The sequence below is a fragment of the Eutrigla gurnardus genome (genome assembly GCF_963514095.1).
Source record: "Eutrigla gurnardus genome assembly, chromosome: 17".
Classification (NCBI taxonomy): Eukaryota; Metazoa; Chordata; class Actinopteri; order Perciformes; family Triglidae; genus Eutrigla; species Eutrigla gurnardus.
Window position 1 is genome coordinate 16176841 of NC_139928.1, and position 26882 is coordinate 16203722.

At 46.7% G+C, this 26882-nt stretch overlaps 1 protein-coding gene across 6 annotated transcripts in view; it reads left to right on the forward strand.

The window, feature by feature from the left end:
• The window catches only part of LOC311028456 (RNA-binding motif, single-stranded-interacting protein 3), a gene marked incomplete at its 3' end in the record, with an annotated part of 237550 nt that overhangs the window by 155227 nt on the left and 55441 nt on the right, over nt 1-26882 (forward strand). For all 6 annotated transcript variants that reach the window (XM_084033034.1, XM_084033035.1, XM_084033039.1 and 3 more), the window contains 2 exons: nt 19553-19710; nt 24961-25040. In XM_084033034.1, coding sequence (XP_083889160.1) covers nt 19553-19710; nt 24961-25040 — 238 coding nt within the window. The remainder of the gene's footprint in view (nt 1-19552; nt 19711-24960; nt 25041-26882) is intronic.

A 26882-nucleotide genomic window follows, 5' to 3' on the forward strand; every position in this document is an offset into this window, starting at 1 on the left:
GAAGCAGCAACCGTACTTGTGCAAGGCCAAGTTGTGTGCGTTGCACGGCATGCATCTGTTCATATAACATACTGTGTGTGTGTGTGTGTGTGTGTGTGTACTACTGGCTGGGAAAGTGTCGTAATGGCTGAGAATACATAACTTGGCCGGCGCATCAAAAGCAGAGTGTGACGTCGGAGCGGCTTTACTCGGGGCGCTCCTCACTCTCTGAACTTCCCGGCATCTCGGCTTGTTTACAGTGGCACATGCAAAACCTCCCCTCCGTTTCAAAAAGCCTCCACCGTGTCGTTAACTGCCTCCCAAAGGGAAGCCTCCCCCCCTCCCTCCCCCCTCCTGGGTATACAGCCTGTCAGAGACACAAAAGAAGAAAATTGTCATTGCTTTGCTTCGGGAGGTACTCTGTCTGATTCTGTTACTCTATTTGTTGCTTGTTGGAGGGTTTTTTTTTATGCAGAAAATGACACACTTGTAGTGGTTTTTGCCTCCTTGGTTGTTGCCTGTGTATGTGTGCGGCGGGGAGCGGTGGAGAAAAACAGAAGCTCAAGTCGTCTAAGCTTAAAATCAGATGTTAAGTCCCTGAGCAGAGGAGTAAGCATCCACATGGCTCAAATAACAGAGGAAGGTAAGAGCGGAGGGAGCAAAACAGGAAGAAAGAAAATTGCAAGAAAGTAGTTAAGTAAGAGGAAGAGACGATAAATCCTCTTCAAGTACTGGGGAGTCTCACAGGTTTGCAGATAGCATCTCAAAGGCCTGTCTGTAAGGAAAGTCCCACCCCCGACCCCCGACCCTCCGCTCACGTCGGAGCCCCCAAGACCTGTTCGGTTATCCGAGGCTTTCCAAGGAAGTATCCAGAAAGCCAGGGACTGTGCTGGGGTCAAACCACCTCGTCTGGCACAGGAACCGCTAGAAGAGAAAGAAAGCGAGAGGCAGGAGAAGTCATTATGTGTGCGGAGGTCGTATCTAGAACAATCCAGTTTTTGGTTTAGGAAACCAAACCGCTGACACAGGGCATTTATAATTCCTTCTGAAACAAACTCTTGTGTTTCGAGGCTTTGTGTCATATTGTTTTCCATCCTCAATAAAACTTGAAGAGCGATGGATGCGAGGCCACATGGAGGTCTTCTGCTCTCCTTCACATGGAAATATATGGAACATACCAGACTCTCAAATACACCATCCCACATACAATCCCCTGTGTTGAAAGGGGGCTCCCCTCGTCGGTGTCCCAACCTGCAGGGTGACGTTTCCAGGAAGTGAGTGATGATGAGGAGAACGGGGGAAAGGGGCACATTTCCTCCCACGTGCCCCCCTCGTGCCAAGAATGCAACACACATGCAGCTCATGTTTTTACACTTAGGACGGCGAGGACGAGGAGAATCTGCTCTTCCTGTTTGTTCGTTTAAAGTCAGATCTGAGGCTAGAGGGCTCCATGTGCTGTACAGTTTGTGAAAGTCCTCGGAGACGTCGGGGCCAGAAATAGAAAAAGTGATTGGAGTCGAATGTGGCTAATAAGAGAGCGAGAGCGTCAGCAGAGAGAGGTAGGCTTGGATGGAAGCGGAACATGATCACATTGGACAGGACCGAGTAGAACAAAGTGGATTAGAACAAAACAGCACCAAAAAAAAAAAAAAAAAAAAAAAACGGCAAAGCGGAGCCACATGGCTGCGTCGTTGGTTTTCTGTTTGAGTGCCTGTTCTCTGTTTGACTCAGACGCAAACAGTGCACCGACCAATTAAGTCATATTTGTAATATGAAACAAAGATTTCTCTTTCATCAGCTGAGGTGGTACGCATGGATTTTAAATTTTTTTTTCCCACCTCTGGCCCACATCAAAACGAATCCGTCTTCACTGGAATGTTTTTGCCTTATTTACAGCCAGCAATTACTTTGTTTTCTGGTGAGGGTTGTGTGGCCCCGTTTTTATGTTCTTTAATACCTTAACATATGCGCATATAAATGACAGTTTGCAGACCTCACACTTTCACACCAACGCGTACATGTGTACACAGATTGGCATGCACGCTGCACTGTCTCAAGTAATCCCCCCCCCCACCACCAAGCCTCGGTTTATCTCCCAAACAGCTTCCAGGTGCACTCAGCTGGCATCCATTCCTCGTGTTCGGACACACGTTTGTACACATGTAAGGCAAACACATGTTAACCAGTATGTACACGTGTCATTCGAGGGGCCAAAAAAAAAAAAAAAAAGATGCGTCCGCCCCCCCCCCCCCAGTCATTTCACCCCCGCCGCGGTGTGTAATCCTCACCGTATCTGACAGAAGGATCCTGTTGTCAAAAACCCTGAGCCTCTTTCATGGATGCCTAATAATGTTTTATCTCGCTCTGGGCATCGTGTTCACATTTTTCCCTGCATGTTTAAAAAAAGATTTAACAAAAAAAGTAACCCGTCCCCGTCCCCCCCTCACTACTTCATAATTCTTGTGTCAGTTAAAGGGGGCGATTGATATGCCGTCTTCCACCAGCACCCCCCCCCCCTTCCCTCTGTCTCTCTTCCTCACTCCTCCTCATCTCTCCCTCTTTTCAAGATCTTACATTTTCACTAAAGTCCCCTTCCCTCTGTTATCATTCCACCAGAGGCTCTCAAAAGGAGCTTTGATATTGAAAGCAGGCTTGGCTTGAAAGGCGAGGGTTTAGGGGAATGTAAATGCTGGGGGTCTTTTTAAAGGAAAAGATCTTCCAGTTAACGAACACCTCACGCTCCGGCACTTTCTGTACTGCTGGCTTTTTTTTCTTTTTCTTCTTCTTCGCATGTGACAAAATGGAGATGAAAACTGGATTCACAATTCTTTTTTTTTTTTTTTTTTGTCATTTGTATGGATTTGGGTCAATTGGCGTTGATTAAATATTCTACCACGTACGAAGGCATGTATGAGATTCTTTGCGCACGCCGAACCGTATTCCAGCTCAGGCCATGTGAAGTCGGTCACGGCTGCATGTTAAACCGGTCCTCCCGGGGGGGAGCTCGGCGTTTAGCATGTTAAAGAAGGGATTGTGGGCCTCCGGGTTGTCGCGTGCGGGGTTTCTAGGCGCCGGGTGATCGCTCTCCTGCTGCTGGTTTATGGTGTTGGATGTGAGGAGAAGCCTCACCCGATGACCGCCATATTTCAAGGTGTCCTCTCCGGGCTAGCATGGTTACGATGTCATCACTGATCAGACTGACATCACAGCCTGATGTGCTCGTCAGCATGTGCAGTCGGCGATGGCACCCTGCTGAGCATCCGGCAGTGAGTTTCTGGAGCTAAGAGAAAGCATCCTATGGCTATCCCCCGTCTCCCTCTCTCTGTACGTCTCCTTTGCACCCTGCCAACACATCACATTCTCCCCACCCAGACTCCCTGTGGCTCATGGTGCTACTTCAGCTCCCTGCCAGCCCTGCCAACTCCTGCTGCCCACGAAAAGCAAAGTCGGCCAGTTTGTCCCAGTGTGCCCTCTTACAGCTCCTCTCTCTCGTGATATTTTTTTTTTTTTTTTTTGGGGGGAGGGAAAACAGTAGTATGAAAAAAAAGTGCACTGTTTCTCCATTCACTCTCCCCCTGTACACAGCCTTTCTTCAAATAGCCCCGCTCCTCACTAATGAGCCCCGGGAGGACCGCTCTCTTCAGACGCCATTACGGCCAGCGTGGCTTCAAAGAGTCGGGTGAAACCATCGTCATAACTGGGGGGGACCCGCTACCTGCCCCGGTAGACATTAGCCAAATCTGCGGTTTGCTAATGGGCCTGAATGGACTTGACTGGAGAGCAGGAGTCGTGGGAGCTGGTGGAAGTTCATATCCTGGAGTCTGGACTCCCTTTTTATTATTTATATATTTGCTTTGATGTCTCAGTCGATGTAGATTTAGATAATAGGCTGTACTCACTGTTTACTCTCTGCACTTCTATTCTGTTCTACTTAACTTCATTTTATCAGCCTCTCTTTCCTTTCAAGGTCACAACTCCTGATGCAGATAATTCTATGGCTAATTAAAAAAACTCATCTTGTCTGCGATGAAAAGATAATATGATTTTTTTTAAAGAAAAATCATATATAGACTAAAAACTCTGGTGGTCATGCTGCTAATTCGCTGGTGTTCGCAAGCAAAATGTCAAGTTCATGCAGCCGGTCACCCGTCAAGCAGGTTAAATGAATGACGGCGAGGTGGTGCTAGCTGTCTCTCCGCCGGCCCTGGTGAGGTTTTTCTTTCTGGGATGGCTGAGTGGGAGTGGGTGGGGGGGGGGATCTGATACCACGCTGTCAGCCGCTCTGATCCCGCTGCATCTGGCAGGTGTTGGACCCAAGGGGGCGCCGGCTGCACTCATCTGGCCCGAGAGCTCTGCAGGAGCTGTCAGTCGGCCCGGCCACATCGCTGCTCTTTCTACATCCACAGCACTGATGTAGACCTGAAAGTCATCCCACACGCCACCATGCTGGATTGTACCAGGCTGTGCTGCGCTGGTTCTCAGGATCACAAGATCCTTTTAGACCTATTGGTCCGGGGTTGTCCTTGAAAAGTCAAACTTGACTTTATTTGCTGTAATTATTATTTATTCATTACAGCTGTTATAGTATAATGCTGTATATTGTGTTCCCTTTTTCAGCCATGCTAGCAGTGTTTCTTGAGGGATTACAATGTTGGTCGGACTACTGGATGGATTGATATACAATGAACATGAAAATTAAATATCTAGTCATTTTGAATGTACATCAATCCATCCAGTAGTCCGACCAACATTGTAATCCCTGAAGAAACTGTCGGTTCTTAGCAGGGACGAGATGTTTGATGCTAATGGAAAAAAAAAAAGCGATCCTTTTATTTGTGTCCTATCAAATAACTGTGAAGTATGATAGTGTGGCGAGGTGCACTGCCCTTTGCACCTTTGGCCAGATAAGTCATCAAGGATGCCCATCTCCAATCTGTCTTCAGCCCTCTTAGGCCAGCTTGTTTTTGAACGAATACATCCATTTTTCAACAACGGTTTGTGTATTTCCCACTGTACTGAAGAGGCAATTTCCTTTGCCGCTCAAGTGGCAGTTGTCTTTTGCCTCCTTGTTCAATTAGAGGGGAGGAGAGGGGGAGGGGGGGGGGGAAAGAGAGAGCTGGAGGGTTGCAGTAATACTTCTGGTCAAAATAAAAGCTTTTTGCGGAGACATCATGTCATCCATCTCCCAGTAAATGATACATCTTCCTCTTACAGCACTCTGAATGACCTTGTTTGTGTGGCCTTGTTAGTAGCGAGGGAGACTGCGGGAGGGAGTCTGGAAACGAGCCTGGTCATTGTCTGGAGACGCAGGCGGAGAGATGGAGGCAGAGATGAAGAGGAAGTGCGACGGCCTCGTCTCCGACCTGCTGCACTCATCAGGGGGAGGCGCTGTGGCACCTTGCATCTGATTAGACACTCATTAGACCTGACCTTGGATCAGAACGTTACAAAACAGCGTTGGATTTAAGAGGAGGGTAGGAGAAAAACACAGTTACTGTATGTGAGGGGCGGAAGCGGTTATTTCTCCCCATAAACATTTTCTCTGAGAATTACATTTTGGGATGGAAGGAAGATTTAATACGGGGTGAAGGAGAGCGTGTCTTCCCCAAAAAAAAGAAGCAGGCTAGTGGAATTTAATGAGTTTTGCGTGTCGGCTGGGGAGGCCCGCTCGCGCCACGCTAATTACGCTCTGTAACGAACTGAGATCTGGGGAGCGTCGCAGGAAGACAAAGGCTCGGAGCGGTCCAGCGGCGAGCGGCGGGCGAAACAAAAGAGCTGCATTCACACATTTCAAGCCCACACGGGCAGATAGAACTAATGCTGGAGACGGAGGCACGCTCCCCCCCCCCCCCTCCCATGTTAAGGGTAATGAGATGTAGCCAGAGATGGAGAGCTTGAACCTGACAGACGAGCCTCTCCATTAGGCTCGCCAGGCACGTGGCGTGAACTCTGGCGGTGGGAAATGAGTTATGTAGAGACGGTGAGATTGTCAGGATTATTAAATCAGCCTCTGTTGACTTTATGCAGTCCCGGCTCTTTAACTAGATCAACAAAGACCACATGTACACTGGAGGGGGGGGGAAAGCCACACACATTATAGGCAACACTGCCCCCTTTGGACAAGGAGGCCAGCTGCAGCTTCATTAAGCTGCCAGCGCCTGCAGGGAACGGAATACTCTTCCCACGCCACAGCGCACAAACAGCAAACAATCAGGCTGACTTTCAGCTGTGACTTTCAGCAGAATGAAACCAGCCGGCGTCCTCCTGTCCCTCTCCGTCTCACAATTTCTTTCAACTCCGGAGGAGAATTTGCTTCTGGCACAGTTTAAATGAAACTTGCCCTCTTACCGATGGATTCTAACCTTTAATATTCTGGCCCCCTTTGTTGGCAAGTGTGTATCCAACTTTTATCATGCAATATGTATCGTTATCACCCCGTGGCTCCCCGACCTTCACCGGGAAATGTTTGTGTTGTTGCTCTGCCCAAAAGCCCGAGCTACTGTGAGACGAGGAGATTGAATTTCAACTTTTGACTCATTACTGTTAAGAAATCCGGCTCCAGTAATTTGAAGTTTTTTCTCTCTCGCTCCGGTCTCGTGTATTGCCTTACCTGACATCATACTTTTAGTATTGCCAACTTGCAACAGCATTCAGACTCCATCAGGCCCCATCATTTGTGTGTGTGTGTGTGTGTGTGTGTGTGTGTGTTTACTACGCCAATGTTATTAAAGCCGAATGCGTGACTGCCGACCCTGTCCTCCGCCGCGCCTCCCCCGCTGTCTGGCGGTCCGTCTTCCAGCTGATTTTCCCGTGTGGAAAAAAGCCCCCGTAGCCCAGTCTGCATTCCTTTCCAATTAAGCCGCCATCATCTGATTCCAATTACTCTAATTATAGCAGCCGGGGATGGTGAGTGAGAGAAGGGCGAGCGAGGCGGAGAGAGTAGGACATGGCGAGCCTTCGCGTTTTTTTGTTTTTCTTTTACGAGAGCATGAACGTGAGTGCGGCTGTAAGGTGAATACGACGGTAACCAACAACAACAAAAGGGGGGGGCTTCGCAGCAACTGTTGAGTCGGTGTGGCGAGTAATGGAGGGGACACGCGATGGTGTCGGACCGCGTAATCACGCAACACGCACTTAACAAGGTCAGGCTAATGGAAGGTCGCTGGCGTTGTTAATCACACGATGACGCGATGGACATTAATCCCCTTGGCTCGTCTTGTAAAAGGACACCCTCCCTGTCTGAAGTCATGTTTGACACCTGCGTGCCCCCGTAGGGAAAATCCCTCATCGATGCGCAGAATGGCATCGGGCTCTCTGATTGGCTGCCCGTCTGTGCTTCTGCACCTCCTCTCTTCTCTCCAGATTTCCCATTCTGCCGAAAACATCAGAATGGAACCAGCCGTTCATTACAGTTACTTTCCTTTTTCATCTCTAGCTGATGCATTTGTGAAATAGTTCCTTTAACATATGTTTATACACACACACACACACACACACACACGTTTCCTGCCGTCATGTTAGGATGAAAGCCTTATTTGACAGCTGTGGCATCAAACGGCGGGCCCCCGTTAATGATGCAGAAGCTCTCGAATTAAAAGCTCATTAGATGCCGTCCAGATAACACGCTGATGAGCCGAGGCCGTTTGTTGAAGGATTTATAGAGCCGGGCTAGTGTTCCCGACTTTATGTTAGTGTGTTTATTGTGCAGTCTTGTGCAATGAGCCTTGACGTCGCTTCCCGGGGGCGCTGCCGTTGTGTTTTTCTAGTATCTTTTACCTGAATGTCACAGACGGAAAGCATCATTTTTATTTTGCACGCGGGCGCCGGCTGTCGCGGCGACGCCGCTGACCACCATGGCGACGCCGAATGATGGAGTGATTATGGAAATGCTGAAAACCCTCCGGGGACACGCGTGACAGTTAATTATCCGGAGACATAAAGCAGGTGTTGACATCAGATGACTGATTTATTTAAAGTCACCTTTTGCGTGTTGTTTCCCCCCCCCCGCGCTCCTCTCTCATTCTCGACCCACGATGACCTCTAGATAAGGTGACCCTCGTCCATCTCGCAGGAACGCTCGTCCTCATCTCCGTCTCTCTCTCTCTCGCTCTGGAGAGTTTGCTCGGCCCGTCATGTGGACACTGATGTCCCCGTCTCTGCTGCCAAGACCCATGACATCTGCCGACACCCGTCTCTGCTGGTTGGCGTACAAACCGGGGACTTCCCTCCTCCTGATTCCCCAGCACGCCATTCCTCATCCTTCACCTGCCTCCTGTTAGCCTCACTTTGCACTCACACCAGGATTGTTGCATTGTGGGTGTCGTAGTCATTGTTTTGATGCATGGGATCACTGTACCTATATCATTTTTTGTAGCCCCTCCCCTTTTCCTAGTATACACATAGCTGCAGTCACCTGAGCATCCATAAAAAGCACTCTGCCTTTTACTATATTTTTATTTTTTACTGCTTTCCTCTTGTGTGCCTCCTCCCTTCATGGCTTTGCCAACTCCTCTTTCTTCCTCTCTTTTTCCCCTCCATTGTGTCGGACCCTCCCTCTCCGGAAAGCCTGTAACAAGAAAAGTTTTTCACAGAACGGGAGCGACAAAGCCGCCGCCGAACTCGGTCAGAAACCCGGGGTGGGTCGTTAGTTTGCTTCCACTGTGTCATTAGCGTGTCCATAACAAACACATTATCTCCTGCTGAAGCCGTTCCTCTTCCAGGGCCAGTTAGGGTGAGAATCAGACTGTAACAAGCAGCCGTCCCCTCCATATAGGTCGACTCCTGCTAATGTGGCTCTCGCTGAACTTGTTCTACTGTGTTTGGAAGGGTCGGCAGAATCACTTAGGAGTAGGGGAAATGACCACAGAGATGTTTAGTTCGTGTGTTGTGTAATGGTTGCAGGTTGGGTATGATTAAGCTTTTATCACCTCGGGGGTTTTGCTCGTAGCAGCTGTGAGGCTCGGAGGCATTTCCCCTCACTGATTCTTAAGCCTGAAACAACACACGCCCGCAAGGAATCGTACATAATATGACTTCATAGTAAGAATTTTTTTATCGTATCCTTCAGGAAATTATGTATCCAGTCGTCTCTCTGTGAGTGAGTGAGTGAGTGTGAATCTCCGTGTCTGTCCACAGCACATCTGGACCCATCGGTGTAATATTTTTTCATGCTTATTTGAATCGATGTTTCAAGGAAAATATATTTTATTCACGCCTTCAGTTTGGATTCTAGCTTCTCGCTACGGATTGCAAATTGTTCCACTCTTGATTTTAATGCCTAAAGGTAAGATATGCATATATGTGTGGGTTTGTGTGCTAACAGAGCAAACAGCTAACGGACTAAACACACACAACAGGACTGTCAGTTCTTGAGAGGAAGCTGAACAGTCAACACATATTACACATTAAACTGCAGAGCCGGTGCAGACGGACGCATATGTTGTCAAGGCCACTGAATAATAATGGAAAGTCCAGAATGTAAATGCATATAAACAAGAGGCAGCTGTCATCAGACAGGAAACAGAAAGGGCTTCTCTGTCCAACACATGAATGATTTCTAATTATGTGGTCGTCTGTCAACAGTGTCAGGGACGTTTAATAACATGTGCTTTTTTCATTCTGTTTTGTTGCCATTTTTTGCCACAATCATAAATACATTTGGTAAAAAAAATTACAAAAAAACTAATTTCATGAGATTTTATTGTGGGCATGTTAGGTACCGAGATGCTACAAATAGTATTTATTTGCTTGTAAATGTAATTATGTCGTTAGGTATAATAACATGTTTACACCTCATTAACACTAGTGTTGATATCCCCACTGTTAAATGGATTTTTAAGTGTTGCATTGTTTCCAAAGAAATATATTCAACACGTATTGTATGTGAAGCTTTTGGGTAGAATTTAATCTTTTCTGGTAAACATATTGTTTTTTTTTACTGAGAACGCATTCAAACTGTTAATAGGAAGAAATATCGTATATAAAGTGTGTGCGTATTCTTTTTTTCCTAAACTAGCGGCATCAAGAACCCCTGTCTTGTGACGGAAAAGGGAACTAATACTCCACATCGGTGTTTTGTAATTGAAAATCATTGCTTCGGCTCCACCACTGAACCTGACTGATGTCACATAAATGTTGATTTGTTCTGAGTGGCTTTCCCCGCACAACACTTCCATTATTGCTTTTTTATTACTTTTGCTGTTGCTGTTTTCCATTGAGAAATAATTCTTTAATATATATCTCAATATTTCCTCCGCTCTCGCCTCCGCTCCGTGTTGTCATTCCTGGATGTGACAGAGCCGAGGCGAGGGCCTTTTTTTTTCCGCCGCGGTTTAAGACGTATGACGCCGGCGTCGCGGCGTGGTTTAAACGCGGCGGCCTTAGTGTTCCCCCGGTGAGCGGTGGCACATTAAGGGGTAACAAATGAGCCCGTGACCCGGGGTAGTTATCCGGCGTGTGTTTTGTGGAGCACGCTATTTGCTTTGCAGTAGATTCATAAGTGTAAATTGCATTGTGCCGCCATTCGAAGGACAGGTGATGGAGTGCGGAGGGGAAACAAAGAGATTGTCACTCTCCCGGTTTCTGATGATGCTGTAGTACTTTACTGAAGGACCCACACATCCTGCCTGTCATCTTAACACCCGTCGTGGCTCGTCGACATACCGTGTGTGTCCGCTTTCTTAAACTGGATTGAGCTGCGAGTGTTTTAGTGTTTGAGCATGCGAGGAAGAAGCGCACGCATGTGACTTCCCCTACTGTCTATAACGTGGATCCTATGACCCAGCCGGTCTGGTAAACACATTCTTCACACAGACATGTGTCTGGGGGGAAGAGGAGGCGCACTCAACATCCACAGCTACGGCTCATTTGACCCTTGAACCGTGGAGGTAACGCGCGTGACGATACGGTGATGCGGTGAACCCTGTCGAGGGTCTGGCAGCAGCATCTAATGAGGAGGCTCTATGAAGTGGAGGAGAGGGCATGTTGGAGACACATGGGCCTTGTAGGAGGTCACTGTGAAGCATGGATGTGAACTTAGAGGGGGAGGACCCGGCCTTGTGTGTACGGCGATCCCCTATAGGATGGCTCCTTGTGGTTCATTCCTGACAGAAGTAGCCGAGCATATTGTTCTTTTTAAGGCTTTAAAAGTTTCTTACCACCATAGAATGAATCCTGCAGAATGCTGCATCAGTGTGAGAGTTCTGCTAGCTCTCCATGGACTTAAATAGTGTTTCTTGGGTAACTGGAATAACTCTCCGCCAACTATCAAAGTCTCATTTTGGCACGCTGCCTCCTACAACAGTTACAGGATGTCATGTGTTAAGTTTGCTATTCGATCCCGTCTCTGCCCAAAGTAAATGATCAGGAGGGAAATTGGCGAATAAGTATGATGGTGATGTGAAAAAGAGAGGTTTCCTCTGTTAACAGACAAACGAGAGGCGGGAGAGAGAAGAGTGAGAGCTCTCTTCCGGAGTGAAAAGTGATCCGTGATTTGCAGATACAGCCGGGGTTTCCTGCATCAGCCCACGGAGCTCCTCAACCACAGTCAATAGTGGGAATCAAACAGCTCGCCGCCACTTCCTCTTAACACCCCCGTCCTCCTGTCCAAAAAACCATCACCTGCACTCTCCGCCTCCACGCGATGTCAGCCGGGAGGAATTCAATCTCAGAAATGATATCATGAATGATGCATAAGATGGGGGGGGGGGAAAACGCATTTACCCCGGCGACAACACAATGAGCTGTTGTTGCAAACACCGTAATGGAAAAATATGAAGGTTACAGTGATGAAAATGTATTATGAAACCTGGGAAGACATTCGAGGGTGTTGTCGACTCCTGAGCTGAGGACATAACCGCAGATTATGAGGAAATTCCTCAATAATTCGACAAAGACGGGATGAATTCGACTCCGAGTCCTCGCGGGAAGAGTACGTGTGCACGTGTGCGCCCGCTTAGACCGCGCACGGATGAGGTTCGTCCCCTTTTGCTGGAGCGCCGAGGCTGAGGCGGGTGTGCCCGTCTTCCATGTTAATAATGAATTTTTGATATGAGCTCCACATGAAATTTTAATCTCTGGAATATTAGCTCACCGAGGGAGAGACAAAATCAAATCAGGGGGTCGTGATTAAGCGGGCGAAGCGCATATCGACCCATTTAAATTCACATTAACCTGGCATCAAAATGTATGAGGCGTGACACTGATGGCAGACATAATTTAGTGGCGTTGCGTCTGTTTGGCGGAGTAAAGGTGCGATCCCTTCATCACATCATCTGAACCAGAGGGGAAATGACACAGAAATTATCATTCTGATCAACAAATCCCCTCAAAAGAACCAAAACATGCCTCGTGTAAATCAAAAGCTTGATACGCCGCCATCACAGGAATGATGAACACATCAGTGAGCCGCTGTGTTGACATTTTATCTCATTACGGGTGAACATGGGCGGCGGAGTTCGCTTAATTTTGAGTCAATCTCGCATCCGCCGCCCTGGTGCGAAAAAAAAAAAAAGAAGGACCAAATGTGAGTTAATCTGCAGTTTAAAATAATCCCTGGCACGTTCACACTTTGCTTCTATTTGAGTTGCATTAAAACTGCATTAAAAATGGCCTCACTCGTCTTCTAAATCAGCCTTCATCCAATGATCTCAGCGACACACCTGTCAGGTTGAGCTTGAAACAAATCTGTGCTCAGAAAGAAAGACACATATAAACTTTGAGCTATTTAAATGGCTTTCAATCTTTATTTAATGCTAGTATTCGACAAAAAAACAACAACATTTCAGTCGCCGAATCAAAATTCATATGAAGACTTTGCCCTTGAACGTCCTCTGTGCAGCCCCTCGGTCCTCCCTGTACCTTTCGCCCAAATTTACATGCAACAGTGCAGTGAAATGGCACATGGAAGTACATTACAAACACCCGTTTTGTGCCTTATGCCGGATGAATATTTCACCAGCGACGCCAGCAGAGAGGATAGGCCCGGGAGAGTTAGCAAAACCCAATGTAGACTCCTTCCACAGCATCTATCATCTCAGCGTAATGCGAAGAAAGACGTTTTCCATGAGCTGTAATTAGACCAAGATGACAAACACATGCACGCGTGTGCACGTGTGCGGTGCAGGGTCGTTCTTAAAAACCACACTAAACACCTCGGTGCCTCTGGGCCGCCAGGACACACTCCGTTGTCATTGGCTGCACTCATGGGAAGAATCCCGCAGCAGAATAATGTGATGTATTAAGCCGTGCTCCGCAGCAACGTATGGTAATTTGTAAGATTTGTATTTAATCAGGTAACATTGTATTCCAGCCGAATGGAACCCTGCGTGAGGAACCTCTAATCTGGCTCCCGAGCTTCATATTCTGATATTTTTATCGTCCGTGTCTTGTGGAATTCTTTATTTACAACTCTTTTTGCTCACGTGACAAATTTTGAAGCACTTTTTGGTGCGAAAATTTAGTTGAGCATCCTAATGCGAAGGATTCTTCTAACTAAGGTGATGTGAGCAGTTAGAGCCACATTAAATACAGTTTCTGTATTAATGTCATAATAAAATACCTAAAAGTGAATCCCTACTTTCAATCCACCCGTTTTGTCAGAATATATATATATATATTTTTTATGGTAGCCTTGAGTGGCAGGTAAAAATAATTCCGGTGATACTTTTTCAAAGTCTGATCTAAATAGTTTTATCTCCTTAAAAAAATGAATGTGCACTTCAGCCACTTTTGACCAAAATAATATTACAACAACAACAAGCAGGAAAACAGTGTTTTCACCTTCCAAAACTTTTTCTCACCTGATGAAAAAGTATCCTGTTTTTACCACATAATACTTCATTTCCACCTATTTCTTGGATGTAAACATTTAAGCAACGTAGAAAAATGACCCTGACAAAATAGATTACGCCTCTTCTTAAGTCATAAACACTGGAAAATGACTTTAAAATGAATCACCAGGTTTTTATATTTTTTATATAGTGCTTCTCAGGGCTTCCCCAAAATAAACCCCATAAAAAAACATGAGATGCTAAAGATGTAATCAGTAGCAGAAAAATAAGATTGCATTCAGTGCCTCAGCAGTGACAACTGTATTCCTGCACGGTACGTTTGCAGTCTTAAACCCTTTAATACCCATTTATTGCATCACTATCAAAGCGATGTTTAAATGACAGGTGTTTTAGGCTGTTTGCTCACACGTAATATGGTGATTAGATTGAAAACGGCTGCCCTGGGTGATGGCACGGATCCTCCACTTCATTTCCAACAGAAGGTTTGAATCAGGAATGTGGATATCGTCAGGATTTCGATAGAGGTATTCCAAAAATTCAAACAAATGACAAAAAATAGAGAGCAGCATCTTGGCGTTCCCCTCAGAATGACTCAAAATCTAAACATACATGTATTAATCAGAACACTTTCAGACTGCTATCGTTTGAAATTTTGAATAATTCTCTAAAATCAGTGCTTAGAAACGTTGTTCTCTCGTTGACCGTCCCTTCTTACTAATACAGGGGGGATAAATAAGCTGCTCTTTGTCTGCAGAAACTTACAAAATGTAATTTCTCCCTTCAAACTCTGACCCACACCATTAAACCCCGTGTGCACTTGTTCCAAAGCCTGCCGTATCTCATGTAAGTGGCTGCAGCGGAGGGCCGAGGACACGCATTGTAAAGTCCCGGCTGTGCTTTTGAAGACACAGAAGGGCTCGATGACCGCGTCGAGGAAGCGTTTGACAACGGCCTCTACAAAGGGAGCCGAGTGGAGCGACGCTGCCATCCGCTCTCCTCGGTGCCAACGGTAAATGTGGGAGCGCTCATCAAAGGGCGGCGAGGCGCCCGCCTCGCCTCGCCTGCTGTTGCCTGACCAGCTGACTAGCCGGCTGACAGGATGATAGCTCCTTTGTAGTGCTACCTATTTGTCTCTGAAATTTTCTGGCTCCTCCACGAATTAAACTCCAGCTTTTTGAAGTGGGGTTGCTGCGCTCGTATGCTTTCTCCCCCCCCCCCACCCTTTCTCCTTCCTCACACTCGGCTCGTCTTTGGACTGCTTTTTCTGCAGACTGAAGCAAGATGTGAGTGCAGATCTTCAGCCTATATAGAAGAGCACAGGAACGCTCCCTCGGGCTCCCGCAAACACATCCTCGCAACAGCAGCAGCTACTGCTTCCTTGCAGTTTTCCCCGACAACATGGAACCCCATTGTCTTTTCATTTAATTGTGCTCCTGCAGGCCGCTGGTTAGTCACACACCAGGTGGCGTACCTGAGGGGCAGCGGACGGTTGCAACACTCGGGATCGGCATCGGATATATATTCTCACGCACACGCCCTCGGACAGTGTGTACCTGTGTTTGGAGCAACCCTGTAGGGCCAATTACACATGCAGCTCTGGTGTCTGGAGCAAACAGGAAGGATGGAGGAGGAGAGGAGGACAAAGGGTGGAAGAGTTGATTTATGGAAAAGGTAAAGGAGGCAGCGGGAGGGAAACGAAAAGTTGGTAGGAAGAGAGGCTGTGGAAAGGTCAGTGGCATGAAAGGGGGAGAAGGAATCTGGGAGATGTGGGATGAGAATGGAGAGCGAGGGGCAGCAACATGGCGTTAGATGGAGTGGCCCCCGGTCAAGACAACATATCCATCCGTCCAACTTTTATTATCGGTTAAATGGATACAGCCCTGAGAGCCCCATAGGCGGAACGTGAGACTTCTAACGGCCGACGTCTCTTTTCCCTCAAGCGTTGTCAAAGGCAACAAGGGCTCCCTTTAATGTGTTATATCTGCCTGTCATGTCAGCTGTCTTTCTCTGCAGCTTTTCTCTTTCACCTTTTGCACCATGATCTATAACTCCTATTTCCTTCTTTCTTTTCCTTTTTTTCCTTGCTTAACCCAGATCATCGCCGCCTTCTCCTTTTTTCTTCTTTTCCACTAATACTCCCCCCTCCCTCCCACCCCCATAGCATAGTAATGTTCTCAGAAATTACAGTGAGGTAAACAGAGCAGGGTGTCGAAATGAAATAACAGCTAGAGGGCTGTCAGCTCAGGCGAGTGGGCCATCCGTCAGCAGGAAATGACACGTCGGCTGCCTCGACCCCCCCTCCTCCCTCCCCTCCTCCTCCTCCTCCTGTCACACACACAGTTGGACTCCTCCTGTCCTCCTGGTGGCAAGGTGAAGGAATTATGCTCATCAAAGGCGCTGCGCGGCCTCGAGCCTTTCCATTAGCCTTCGACAACACTGGTCAATGGAGGGACACACACACACACACACACAACAAAAAACACACTGTATGGATTTCCATGGAGCACACGCATAATTACGCTGCGATATAGCACATACACACACCTCAATTACCGTTTCCTTCCTAGCCTGACAGCGGAGCGCGTGCGAAGGCTGACATTAAAGGAAATTAAATCTCCTCGTGGAATGGGGCAGCCCATCTCACCTCCCGTCAAAATGCACACACACACACACACACACACACTGTAACCTTCTCATCTGGGTATTTAGGGCTTCGTGGTGCCGAACGTCATCAAAGAGGAAACTTAGCGAGGCGGCCGTGCATAGATGAGGCCTCCCCGCGATAATCCCCCCCCCCCCCCTCCAGCAAACGCAGCCCTCTACTATTAGCCCGAGCACACAAATTACCGCTTCACATTCCGCCGCGCTCTTTCACCGCGCCGAACGTCACATGCTTACAGGAGAAAGTGCCTTCATTCACACACGCTCCTGTATCGTTGGCTTAGCCCGGTGACTGAGTTAGTCGGTCTTTGATCCGGACCTCCTGTCTGCATTAGAATACCAAGCCATAATCCTGAAAAACATCGCTTCCTATTACCGACGGCACAGAAAAGCACAGCTGCGTAGCTACACACACCGTAGGGACCGAGCAGGAGAGTGACACGTGTGCAGATTTTTTTTTTTTTTTTTTTTTCTACAGACAGATTTAATTAAGCCTCATTCACTGCCAAATCCTGTGTTATACAAACTCTCGTGGGCTCTTTCTGAAGCTCGTAAATGTGACAAACCTGCTGAGGAAGGAGGAGTTTAGGTTGCCCCCAAAGTTAGGTAATTGAGTTCCTGGTTTAAAGGAGCGAGAGCTGCGGTGTTTTTTTTTTTTTCCTGCTTTCACATCGGGGGCGCCGGCTTTCTTCCCAAAGGCTTTAATCAGATCAAACATGTCCTGTCAGATAAGACGGCTAATTAATCAGAGGAGGGACCAGGCTTCTCCTTTGACAGATGGAGAGATGGAGGCGGGACGCCCGGTGGAGGCACTTCCTCTCCCTCCCCCGTAACCTCTTCCTCCGTCGTCAACGGAGAGCAAAACAAGGAAGGAGTGAGGCGGTGTCGCCTCTGGCGTCTGTAAAGATGCTGAAAGACGGTGTTTACATGCAGGCTGCAACTGAGATATCTCTGCGACCCCCCGCTGAGAGGAAGACAGGCTTCTGCACTGATGCTGCTGTTTGCCGCGCTGCATAAGCGTGTGAGTAAAGATCACTGAAGATTCATGTTTCTGATCTTTCAGAGGCTGAATCAACTGAATTCAAAGTCTGAACCAGTGTAGGAATAAAAAATATATATATTATAGTATACTGTATGTGCATTTTATCTTAAAGGAATACTTCGCCCACAAAAAGGCATTTGTACGTTGATAACTCACCCAGTGTTACCTTAGAAAACTTTATTTTTCTCGCATATCTCCAAGGTGAAAAGTCTTTTTGAGAGGGGCCGCGTATAAAATGTACAAACTCTCACACAAATCATGCCCCGACCCAACGTAACCACTCCGGAACTAATGGAATGAAACATTTTCTTAAACCTTAATATCATTCCATAAATCTTTACAGACGTCTGTCCTGCTAAATGGATATTTTTATTCACAAGAGATCTAGTGTCCTTCCTTATCGTTACATAATAAAGCACCACCATCGCACAATTAGTCCCTTTCAAAAAGGTGATGGTCCTTTCAAAGGCCCTCCACTGCTCACATTATTGATCTAAACTGGATTGACATCTGCTATGAGAGGCTGTCATTCAGTGTGAGAGCACATCTTACTCACCAAAACAAAGCGGAGATGCCTTTTTTTGTGATTTTTTGCCGTTTAGTTTCAACATGCCGGCTGCTGTTGGAGGAAAAGGTTCAGAGATGTTGATGTCGGATTAAGAGGAGATGTGATGAACGAGAGCTGCTAACGGATCAGAATCTGGCAGCCGGCCTGATTGGATGGTTTACTCGCTACCTGGGTGGGAGGCAGGATTGAATGCAATTTGATACGTTAGGAAAAAAAAGAACGTGATTAGGGATAAGGATGGCATAATGTAGTTTCATGCTTAATTTAGAGATTGGCTGACGTGCAGCGTTGACGGATGGCGAGCTGGGTGACTTCCACGGTGGCGGCGTGGCTCGGTGACGGATTGACTGGCGGGACTGGAGCTGCTGTTTCCAGCTGTTCTACTGTAGAGCTCGCGGGGGCCCTCTGATACCTCAGGCTCAGCCCACCACCAGCTGTGCCGCTTCGCCTAGCTAGCAGCAGCCTCTGGGCACAACACTGAAAACTGCTGTTGTACACCACGCACTACACGGCTTCTCACTCTCTATTTCTGTCTCCCTGTCAACTCCAATGTTCAACGAGGAGGATTTTCCAAGGCGTTCTCGCATTCGTCAAAAGAAAAGGGTCTCTCGTCGGCGTACAGATGCACCGATGCACCCTTCAGCGTCTGTGTGAGACTCACCGAGCGTTGAACTAACTCCAGTGTGAACCCGTCTGCATCGCTTTGAAACGTGCAGAGCAACTGACATGCAGCACGTGACATTTCCCAAACCGATGCTAGGGGGCGGCCCAAGGCATCTAATTTGAAGCGTAGGGTCAACAACGACCAAGCTGGTGTATTTGCTGAGTTGGCAGTGAGAATGTGTTGGATTTTCCAAAGTCAAAAATAATCCTCGCCCTGCCCTCTGCCTGCAAGGTTCTTTTTCCTTTTGATTTTGCTGTGTTCGGGACATTTCTGGGTGTTTCCCTGCCCCTCTCTCCCTGCCTCCAGCTGTCACTCATCAGCCTCTTCTCCCCCGGGGCTCCGTTCAGCCCTGGCTGGCACCGTAATCGGTGTCGTCTGAGTCAGAACCTCCGATAAATCCTCCCGTCTGGACACACATACTCTGCCCATTAGCTGGCTAGACTCACTCAACGACACTTAAACTGGTTTTTAAAAAAAAAGAAACGCAACCAGAAGAAGCCATACAATCTGTAACTACAACTATGTGTAATGATGTACGGCATGGGTCATAATGTAGCCTACACACTGTCTGTCTCTCACACAGAAAGCCAGAGACACAGCGAACTATTTGCATATTCATATGGCATGTGAGCAGATCGATGAGTGTCAATAAGGTCAAACATCATGCGAGTTTTGGTTCCAGCTGTGTGACGTGTTGCGTGATGTGCCCACGACGCCGATCTGATGCATATTTCATATTTCCTACACTTGTTGGTGATACATTATTTCTCATCTTTTCCTCTCCCCCTCCTCCCCCACCTCTCTCCTCTATCCATCCTGCCCTACTATTCCGACTCCTGGCCCTGCAGCAACAGGAGCAGGACCCCACCAACCTGTACATCTCCAACCTGCCGGTGTCCATGGATGAGCAGGAGCTGGAGAACATGCTGAAGCCCCTGGGTCACGTCATCTCCACGAGGATACTGAGGGATGCCAACGGGATCAGCAGAGGAGTCGGCTTCGCCAGGTACGCAACATTAATGATGCTATTATGGAAGCAATAATCGATATTTAAGCCAGTTAATGAGCCCTTACTCTTCACTTTTGGTTGTTGGGTCCGTGTCCATGCCCTTCAGGGTGCAGCCGTTACGAGGACTAATTTGCGAAATCGATTTGACCGATGTTAGTTGTGCAAATTCACAAATTCAAAGAGGGAGGTGCACACAATGGAACCCAAATTAGAACACATGCACTGGCACACAGGCACGCACTTGTACTTACTATGTGCATGCACATTCCCTCTAAGAAGACGCTTGTCAGATGAGTCCAGACTCCAGACGGTGGAGACTTTAAACAGTGATTTGTTTGACAAGCCTGTTGGATGAGTTGGTCTTTGTTCATGCCTGTGCATCAAAGTGTGGGCGTTCATCCCTACAGGCTCGTCAAATAAAGGTGTTTACTAGAAACCATATAGGGTTCTTCAGCTTGTACCTATTGGAGTATTCTTAGGAGTAGGAAGTACTTCAGAGGGTTCTGCAGGGTTCTATAGTATGATGGTACCTCTCTTACTGTGCAGGAACCCACCCAGGGGATTCTACCAAGAACCCTTTTTGTAGTCCAAGGATTTCATCTCAGAGATTTAATCTAGAACTCAGTTGGTTTTACCAAAAATCCTTTTCTAGTCCACGGGTTTCATTGAAAACCCACCCATGGGGGTTTACTGAAAACCCTTCTGTAGTCCAAGGGATTCATTGAGAAGCCACCTCAGGATTTCTACCAAAACCCTTATTGTAGTCCAAGGGTTTAATCTTAAATCCACTCAGGATTTACTACAGAGAAACGTTTGATAGTCCAGGGGTTTCATCTAGAACCCATCCAGGGGGGGGATCTTTTAATACTCATGCTTTCAACAATCCTTGAACTCTTTCTTCCAAAAATGGTTCTTTGGATGAAAGATACAAAAGTTACAAAGAACCATTGAAAGAAAATACTTTTTTTCTGGTTCTGGTTAGAACCTAAGCCCTCCAGGAGGAATCCTTTTGGTTATGTACACACCCAGGCATCCATTGCTACACTAATGGATGCTTGTGTCTGTACATTCACACATACCTGCAATTAACCCCATGTCCTTACAGCTAACCAGGGCTGCTATATTTCCACCACCGATCTTTACTCTCTACCGTTTTATTACTTTTTCTCCCCAGAAAAGTTTCCACTCCAGCTTGTTAATCCCCCAAAGTCATAAAGCGCTCTGTCCTTGTCCTCGGCAGCAGCCACCAGGCTCTCATTCCTCTCCACACATTCCTCCCTTGTTTACCCAGAGGAGGCCACTGACGGCCACAGAGCCGCCATTTTGCAGGGATTTTACTTAATCACCTGCTCTGGCTGAACTCTTCTCTTATTCCCTGCTCTATTACCGAGGGTTACAGCAGGACAGACGGGCACAAACACACAAACAAGCACCTGTGCACAAATATGTGCATGCACTTGTGCACATTACACATTAGCGAGGAGGCTCTGGCACGTACGCACACGGGCAGGTAGGCAGCCTCCTGCAGACCGACAAGCAGAGCACAGCAACAACCTGCCACAGGCCACCTGTTCAAGCAGCCCTCAGTGGGAGAGCAGGGGCGTGATGGAAAAGGGAGGCGAGAGAGGGACGGGAGTGTGAAACAATGGCAGGGTAAAAAATAACTTATCACGGGGAGGTGATTATGAGCAGAAAGATAAGGTGATGGGAAGGAGAAAGATTGAGGTATAGAGAGTGTGAGTGTGGGTGTCTGGAAGAGAATGAGTGGCGTCAGAAGAACAAAAGGTTTTATGTTGTATCAGGAAAAAAAATCCAGAAAGAGATTTGAGCGAAAAAAGAAAGTATTCTATGAATTGTAGTGCTCCCGTTAGCTGTGTCAACAGACAGACAGGTAGACAGACAGACAGCTGCTGAGGGTTGGGCCATGAGGGGCATTAGAGAGAGTAAACTGAGCTAAGTGTTTGTGGGCCGATCCATTACTGTTATCAGAGCCCATTACTCCAGCCCCAGCACTAATCATTGCAGACAGCAGCACCTGATGCCATTAACCGGCAGCACACAGAGAAAACTGCCTACCTTAGTGGATGGCAACCCCGAAGGTTGGTCCACAGTCTGGCTGAGCGGCTTGTTTCCGCGGCGACCGGCTAACAGCCTGTCTGCCTTATTTACTCTTCGTCTACCCACCTGGTTTCTGTCTGCACAAACGTGTTGGATCGGAGGAGGGACAGTGTTGAGGAGGAGGCGAACAATGAATGCCAGAGGTGGAGAAGAGCGAGGGAAGCCGACCATCCATACGTTCGTCAGAGAATCACACTCACTTTAAGATGCACAGCAGAAAACCCCAACAATATACAGATTGTGTTGTTGTTTTAATGCAGCACAAAACCTCATAAGTCATTATTTCACCAACTCTAAGTAGTGGTAACGATGTTTGTGTGTGTGTGTGTGTGTGTGTGTGTGTGTGTGTGTGTGTGTGTGTGTGTGTGTGTGTGTGTGTGTGTGTGTGTGTGTGTGTGTGTGTGTGTGTGTGTGTGTCAATGTGGATTAGGAGCTTTGTTGGCATGATTCTGTCAAATCAAGAAATGTTGCCAAAACACATACACACACATTAATAAAAATAAATAAAACATAGAGAACAAGTTATAATAAACAATTAAACCCTTAAATAATAATATAATCACATTATAATGCATCATAACAGTGATTATAAGGGAAAATAAAAACATTATCATAAATCTATGGTAATTATAAAACATTTTGATCCTGCAACCCTGAAAATTACTTGACCTAATAAAACATTATTAAACTCTTTATAATGTGTTATGATTATTGCTATAAAACTTTAAGAATATTAATAATACAGTGCTAAAATCAAATTCATGTTTATTGCATATTATAGACATGGGAGTTATAGAACATGTGACTGATCTTTTTTTCCTTTTTAACATAATATTTGAGTCTGTCTGTAAGGAAATGTTTTTCTTCTTCCTTTGTTTCATACTAAAGGCACAGACTAGTTTCACTAGAGCTCTTTTTTTTCAGTACTGACCTAAAAGTGTCCTCAGCATTGATTGTTAAATACTGGCCACTGAGAAGCTGCCATAGAAGGCTTCCTTGTATTTTGTTTTACTCTCTTTTCTTATTCTTTTTTCAAACTACCATTGATTTAAATGATTACCAATTCAATTTAGCCACAGTCCACGTCTTTTGTTTCCATGAAAATCTCCATAATAAATTAAATCTCAACAAACCATTCCCAGCTTTTATAAATGTACTCTTTTAATTAGCTAAATGACAGCGTTTAACACGACGTGATGTGTTAAAGGGCCAGTCGTCCTGATGAGTGATCAGCTGAGTCACATTGACTGGTTATTAGCAGTCTTCCCAAACACAAAGGGAGGGGGGGGGGGGGGGGAGATGAGAGAAAAGAGAGACGGTGGGGAGGATACAGGGTCAGCGAGAGATGGATGATGCCAGGAAGTGTGAAAGATTACATATTCTAAAAAGAGAAGTAGGGAGAGGAGAGAGATGTTGATGTGGATCACGGTGGAACAATCGGACGGGGAGAAAAGGAGGGCACGGAAAGTGTGAGAGATGGAGCGCGAGAGAGGGGGGGAGGAGGGGGGGTAAGAGTGAAAGATGGAGGAAAAAACCAAGGTTGAAAGACGGGGAGGAATGAGAGAGACGTCAAAAAGAAGAGGTGCAGACGGCTCGGGAGTAAGATGGATGTGACGGAGAGAGCGATAAAGAAGCTATGGTGGGGGAAAAAAGAAGAAGAAGGATGAAGGTGGAGATAGGAGAGGGATGAGAGAGACAGAGGACGGAGAAGTGAGAGGCTGACAGCATGATATGAGTATTCTTGGGAGGTGAGACCGGATAAAGGATGGAAATCTGGAAGGCAATGAATTCCGCACATTCCAAGAGCATATTACCATAAGCATGGACGTAGCAATCACTCAGCGTCCTGCATTTAAAAACTCATTCCAACATGAGTCCTTTGTGAGTAATCTGCATGCTAGCATATGAACTCGGCGTGCAGATTCATGTGATGGAGGCTATCACTGTCATAAAAATGTTACACAGACATTCATGTCCCACAGAGGATGGATTCAAATGACTTCGGTGATCCCCCGGCGTTCCCTCCGGCGTCACTACCTGCTTCATTTTTGACGTTTTTTTGTGAAATGTTGCAACAAAAAATGTATGATTTCCCTCAGATTTAGTGTTCACGTAGCCCTCAGGATGAGTTGGAATAAAAAGGTAAATAAAGTTACATCTATTCAACCTCAGTTCTTTTTGTTTAGTGCTAATTAGCAAAAGCTCAAATCAGTCAATAGTACAGTAATTAAAAGTCATTATGGGGACTTTTATTTTTTCAAATTGATGAGGAATAAACAGTGAAATAAATAAAAGCACAAGAAGTTCACGTGTGTTTTTGTGTGATTTCTGTGTATTCTATCAGATTAAAATATCTAGAGTCGGATTTAAACTGGCAAAGTTTAACTTGCTTTTATGTCCACACAGGTTTGCATTCCTCCTGTTTTTCTCTGTGTTCTTACTGATATACTGAGAGGTCAGAGCCCTCCTGCTGGTCAGCCGCTTGCTCTATAAACTTGTGATCCAGTTGCTGGAAAACTCCTATTCTCTCTCTAGAGGCATTACTATCCATACACATGACATTTCCCTTTTCATACCGTCTCCTCCCCCGTCGTCTCCCCCCCGTCGTCTCCCCCCCGTCGTCTCCCCTATCGCCTGTTCTTTCAGTCATTCTCGATTTCGATGACTGCTGCATAACAACTATTTCCCTTCGAACTCTGAATTTCATTATGAGCTTCTGACTCATGACGTTCCCCAGCAGAAAGTCAGACACACTCTGGATATTACTCTTTCTTTTTTTTTTATTGGGAATAAACGTGACGAGGGTTTCCGATTGCGAACCGGACACGAGCGAAGTTCATCGACTGCAGCTGTGTGCCGAAACTCACCTTGATGTGGCGAAGACGATCGCCACGCTAAATCATTTACCTGTTTGTGAACGTTTAAAAAAGTGCGTAATGCCTTTAAGAAACCTCCATTTAAGGCAATTGAATATATTCACCACGAGCGCTCTCCTTTGTGTCATCATTTAGTATCAAGGTTAAGCACTTTTTCTCTTTTCCTCAGGATGGACAGTCAACCTTGGATAATGAGTGTTTTTTTAAATGAAACCGCATCATGTATCCCTTTTTTTTCTTCTTTTTGTTGCAGGATGGAGTCCACAGAGAAATGTGAAGTAGTGATACAGCATTTCAATGGCAAATACCTGAAAACCCCGCCAGGCATTCCAGGTGAGTACCCCCCCCTCCCCCCTCCCTCCTTGATCCTGTACTTGCATCACCCCTTTCTTGGAAAATCATCACCCTTTGTGACGAGAAACCTCCTTTCTAATTCAATTATGGTAATTCCTCATCTGGGATCCGCGGGACAGCTTGATAGATTGTGTACACCGGCGTTTCTGACACCTGAAGCTAGCTGTCGTGGCTATATAGCTGAGTAGCTGACGGTTCTGTAGGTCTCTCTCTCTTTGTGTCACCATCCCTTTCTCTCCCCGGTGCTGCTGCTTCTGCTGCTGCAGGCTGAAACTTCTCGGGCAGGAGAAGAAAAAAAAAAACCCTTTTAATATTCACGCTCACGCCTCTGTGCTGTTCTTTGCAATCTACTTAAGAGCTTGCACTCTCCCCTCTCTCCTCTCCTTGCTCCTGCTCCCCGCCTGCCGTGTCCTCTCTCCTTCCTATCTTTCTTCTCCGCCGTCGCCCTTAGACAGTGGAACGAGCCGGCCAAGGAGAAAACAGGCGGGGAGAAGAGGGTGAAAGGGTGTCACGAAATGGAGACGGATGCGGAGACGAGGCGGCGCCCACAGAAATGTGTCTTTTTATCCGCCGCGTCCAGAGTGGCATCGCTGTCCCGAAAGTTTAGAACAAAAGGAGATGTTGGAAGCGGAGCAATTCTCTGAGGGAGATGAGGTGACAGGAGGCGTCCGCGAAAGGAGTAGCGAGCTGGGAGGAGGGTAAATATATGAAAGAGAGAAAGGCCAGGATGAAGAAAAAACACGCCGCCTCAGCACTTTTGGGGGGCAGGCAGGTCCCAGCAGGACGAGCGGGGGGCCAGACAGGGCGATACCGAGGAGGGATCTCCTTCACCCCCGTGGCAATTTTATTAACAATACTCACACCACCAAGCAGCGGGACTGAAAACAGACCCATAAATCGCTCCCCCCCCCACTATACAGTCATATCTCAGAGAGACTGGATTTAAGAATCTCCATATATGCTCAGCCACTGCATAGCCGGCAGCCATTAAAGGCAAGGTGAGTGGTTATATTGAAGTTGAGCCGTAATAGGAAACCTTTAAAGCTGTAATATCGGGCTGACCTTCCCCTTTAAGGGTCTATCTCCCGGCCGCTCGGGCTTTATTATTGTTAATGGATTGTTCAGGCTTGTGCCAAGCATGAAGATTTACTGCCCTGATCGAGGAAATCCTTCTGTGGAATTAAGAATAGTTAAGTTTACAAGGTCTGCTCTGGTCCGGTGCTACTATGGTCTCGGCTAAAGGGTCCATGAAATGTCCTCGTACGCCTGCATGGGTACACAAACATTACTGGCTGTTGCAAAAACATTTATTCTTCCTTGTTTTGCTGCCTTTTGTAGGTTTGAGGTAAAGCATACAGTAATGAGTCATTGTTGTTTAATAGAACATTGTTATTTTTATTATTATTTTAAAGTGATTCCCGTTATTTGGAAAACTTTAGGGGGATTTTGGAAACCAGGTTCACCTGGTGCATATTCAAGAACCTTGAGCCTTGACCTTGAGGTGTGAGCCGGCCCTTAGTCTGCGTGCAACGGTGCGTTTCAAATTCTGAAACACTTTCCCCGACATATTCTGTTCATGAATACTGATGGATTAAGGCCCACTTTGTTATTCCTTTGATTCTTTCCCCCATAGTTTTGGATATATGAGAGGCTGGGGGTTTGTAGGAGTGTGCTTTTTTTTTCCTGCTTTCTGATGCTGTCCATGTTGAGTTGCTGTCTGCTAAATGGAGATCACTGGACATTCCTCTGTTATCAAACTCAGATGTTCCTCTGAGGAGAACCCCAGGGCTGTTTCTGTTTCTCACAGGCACAGCCCTTTGT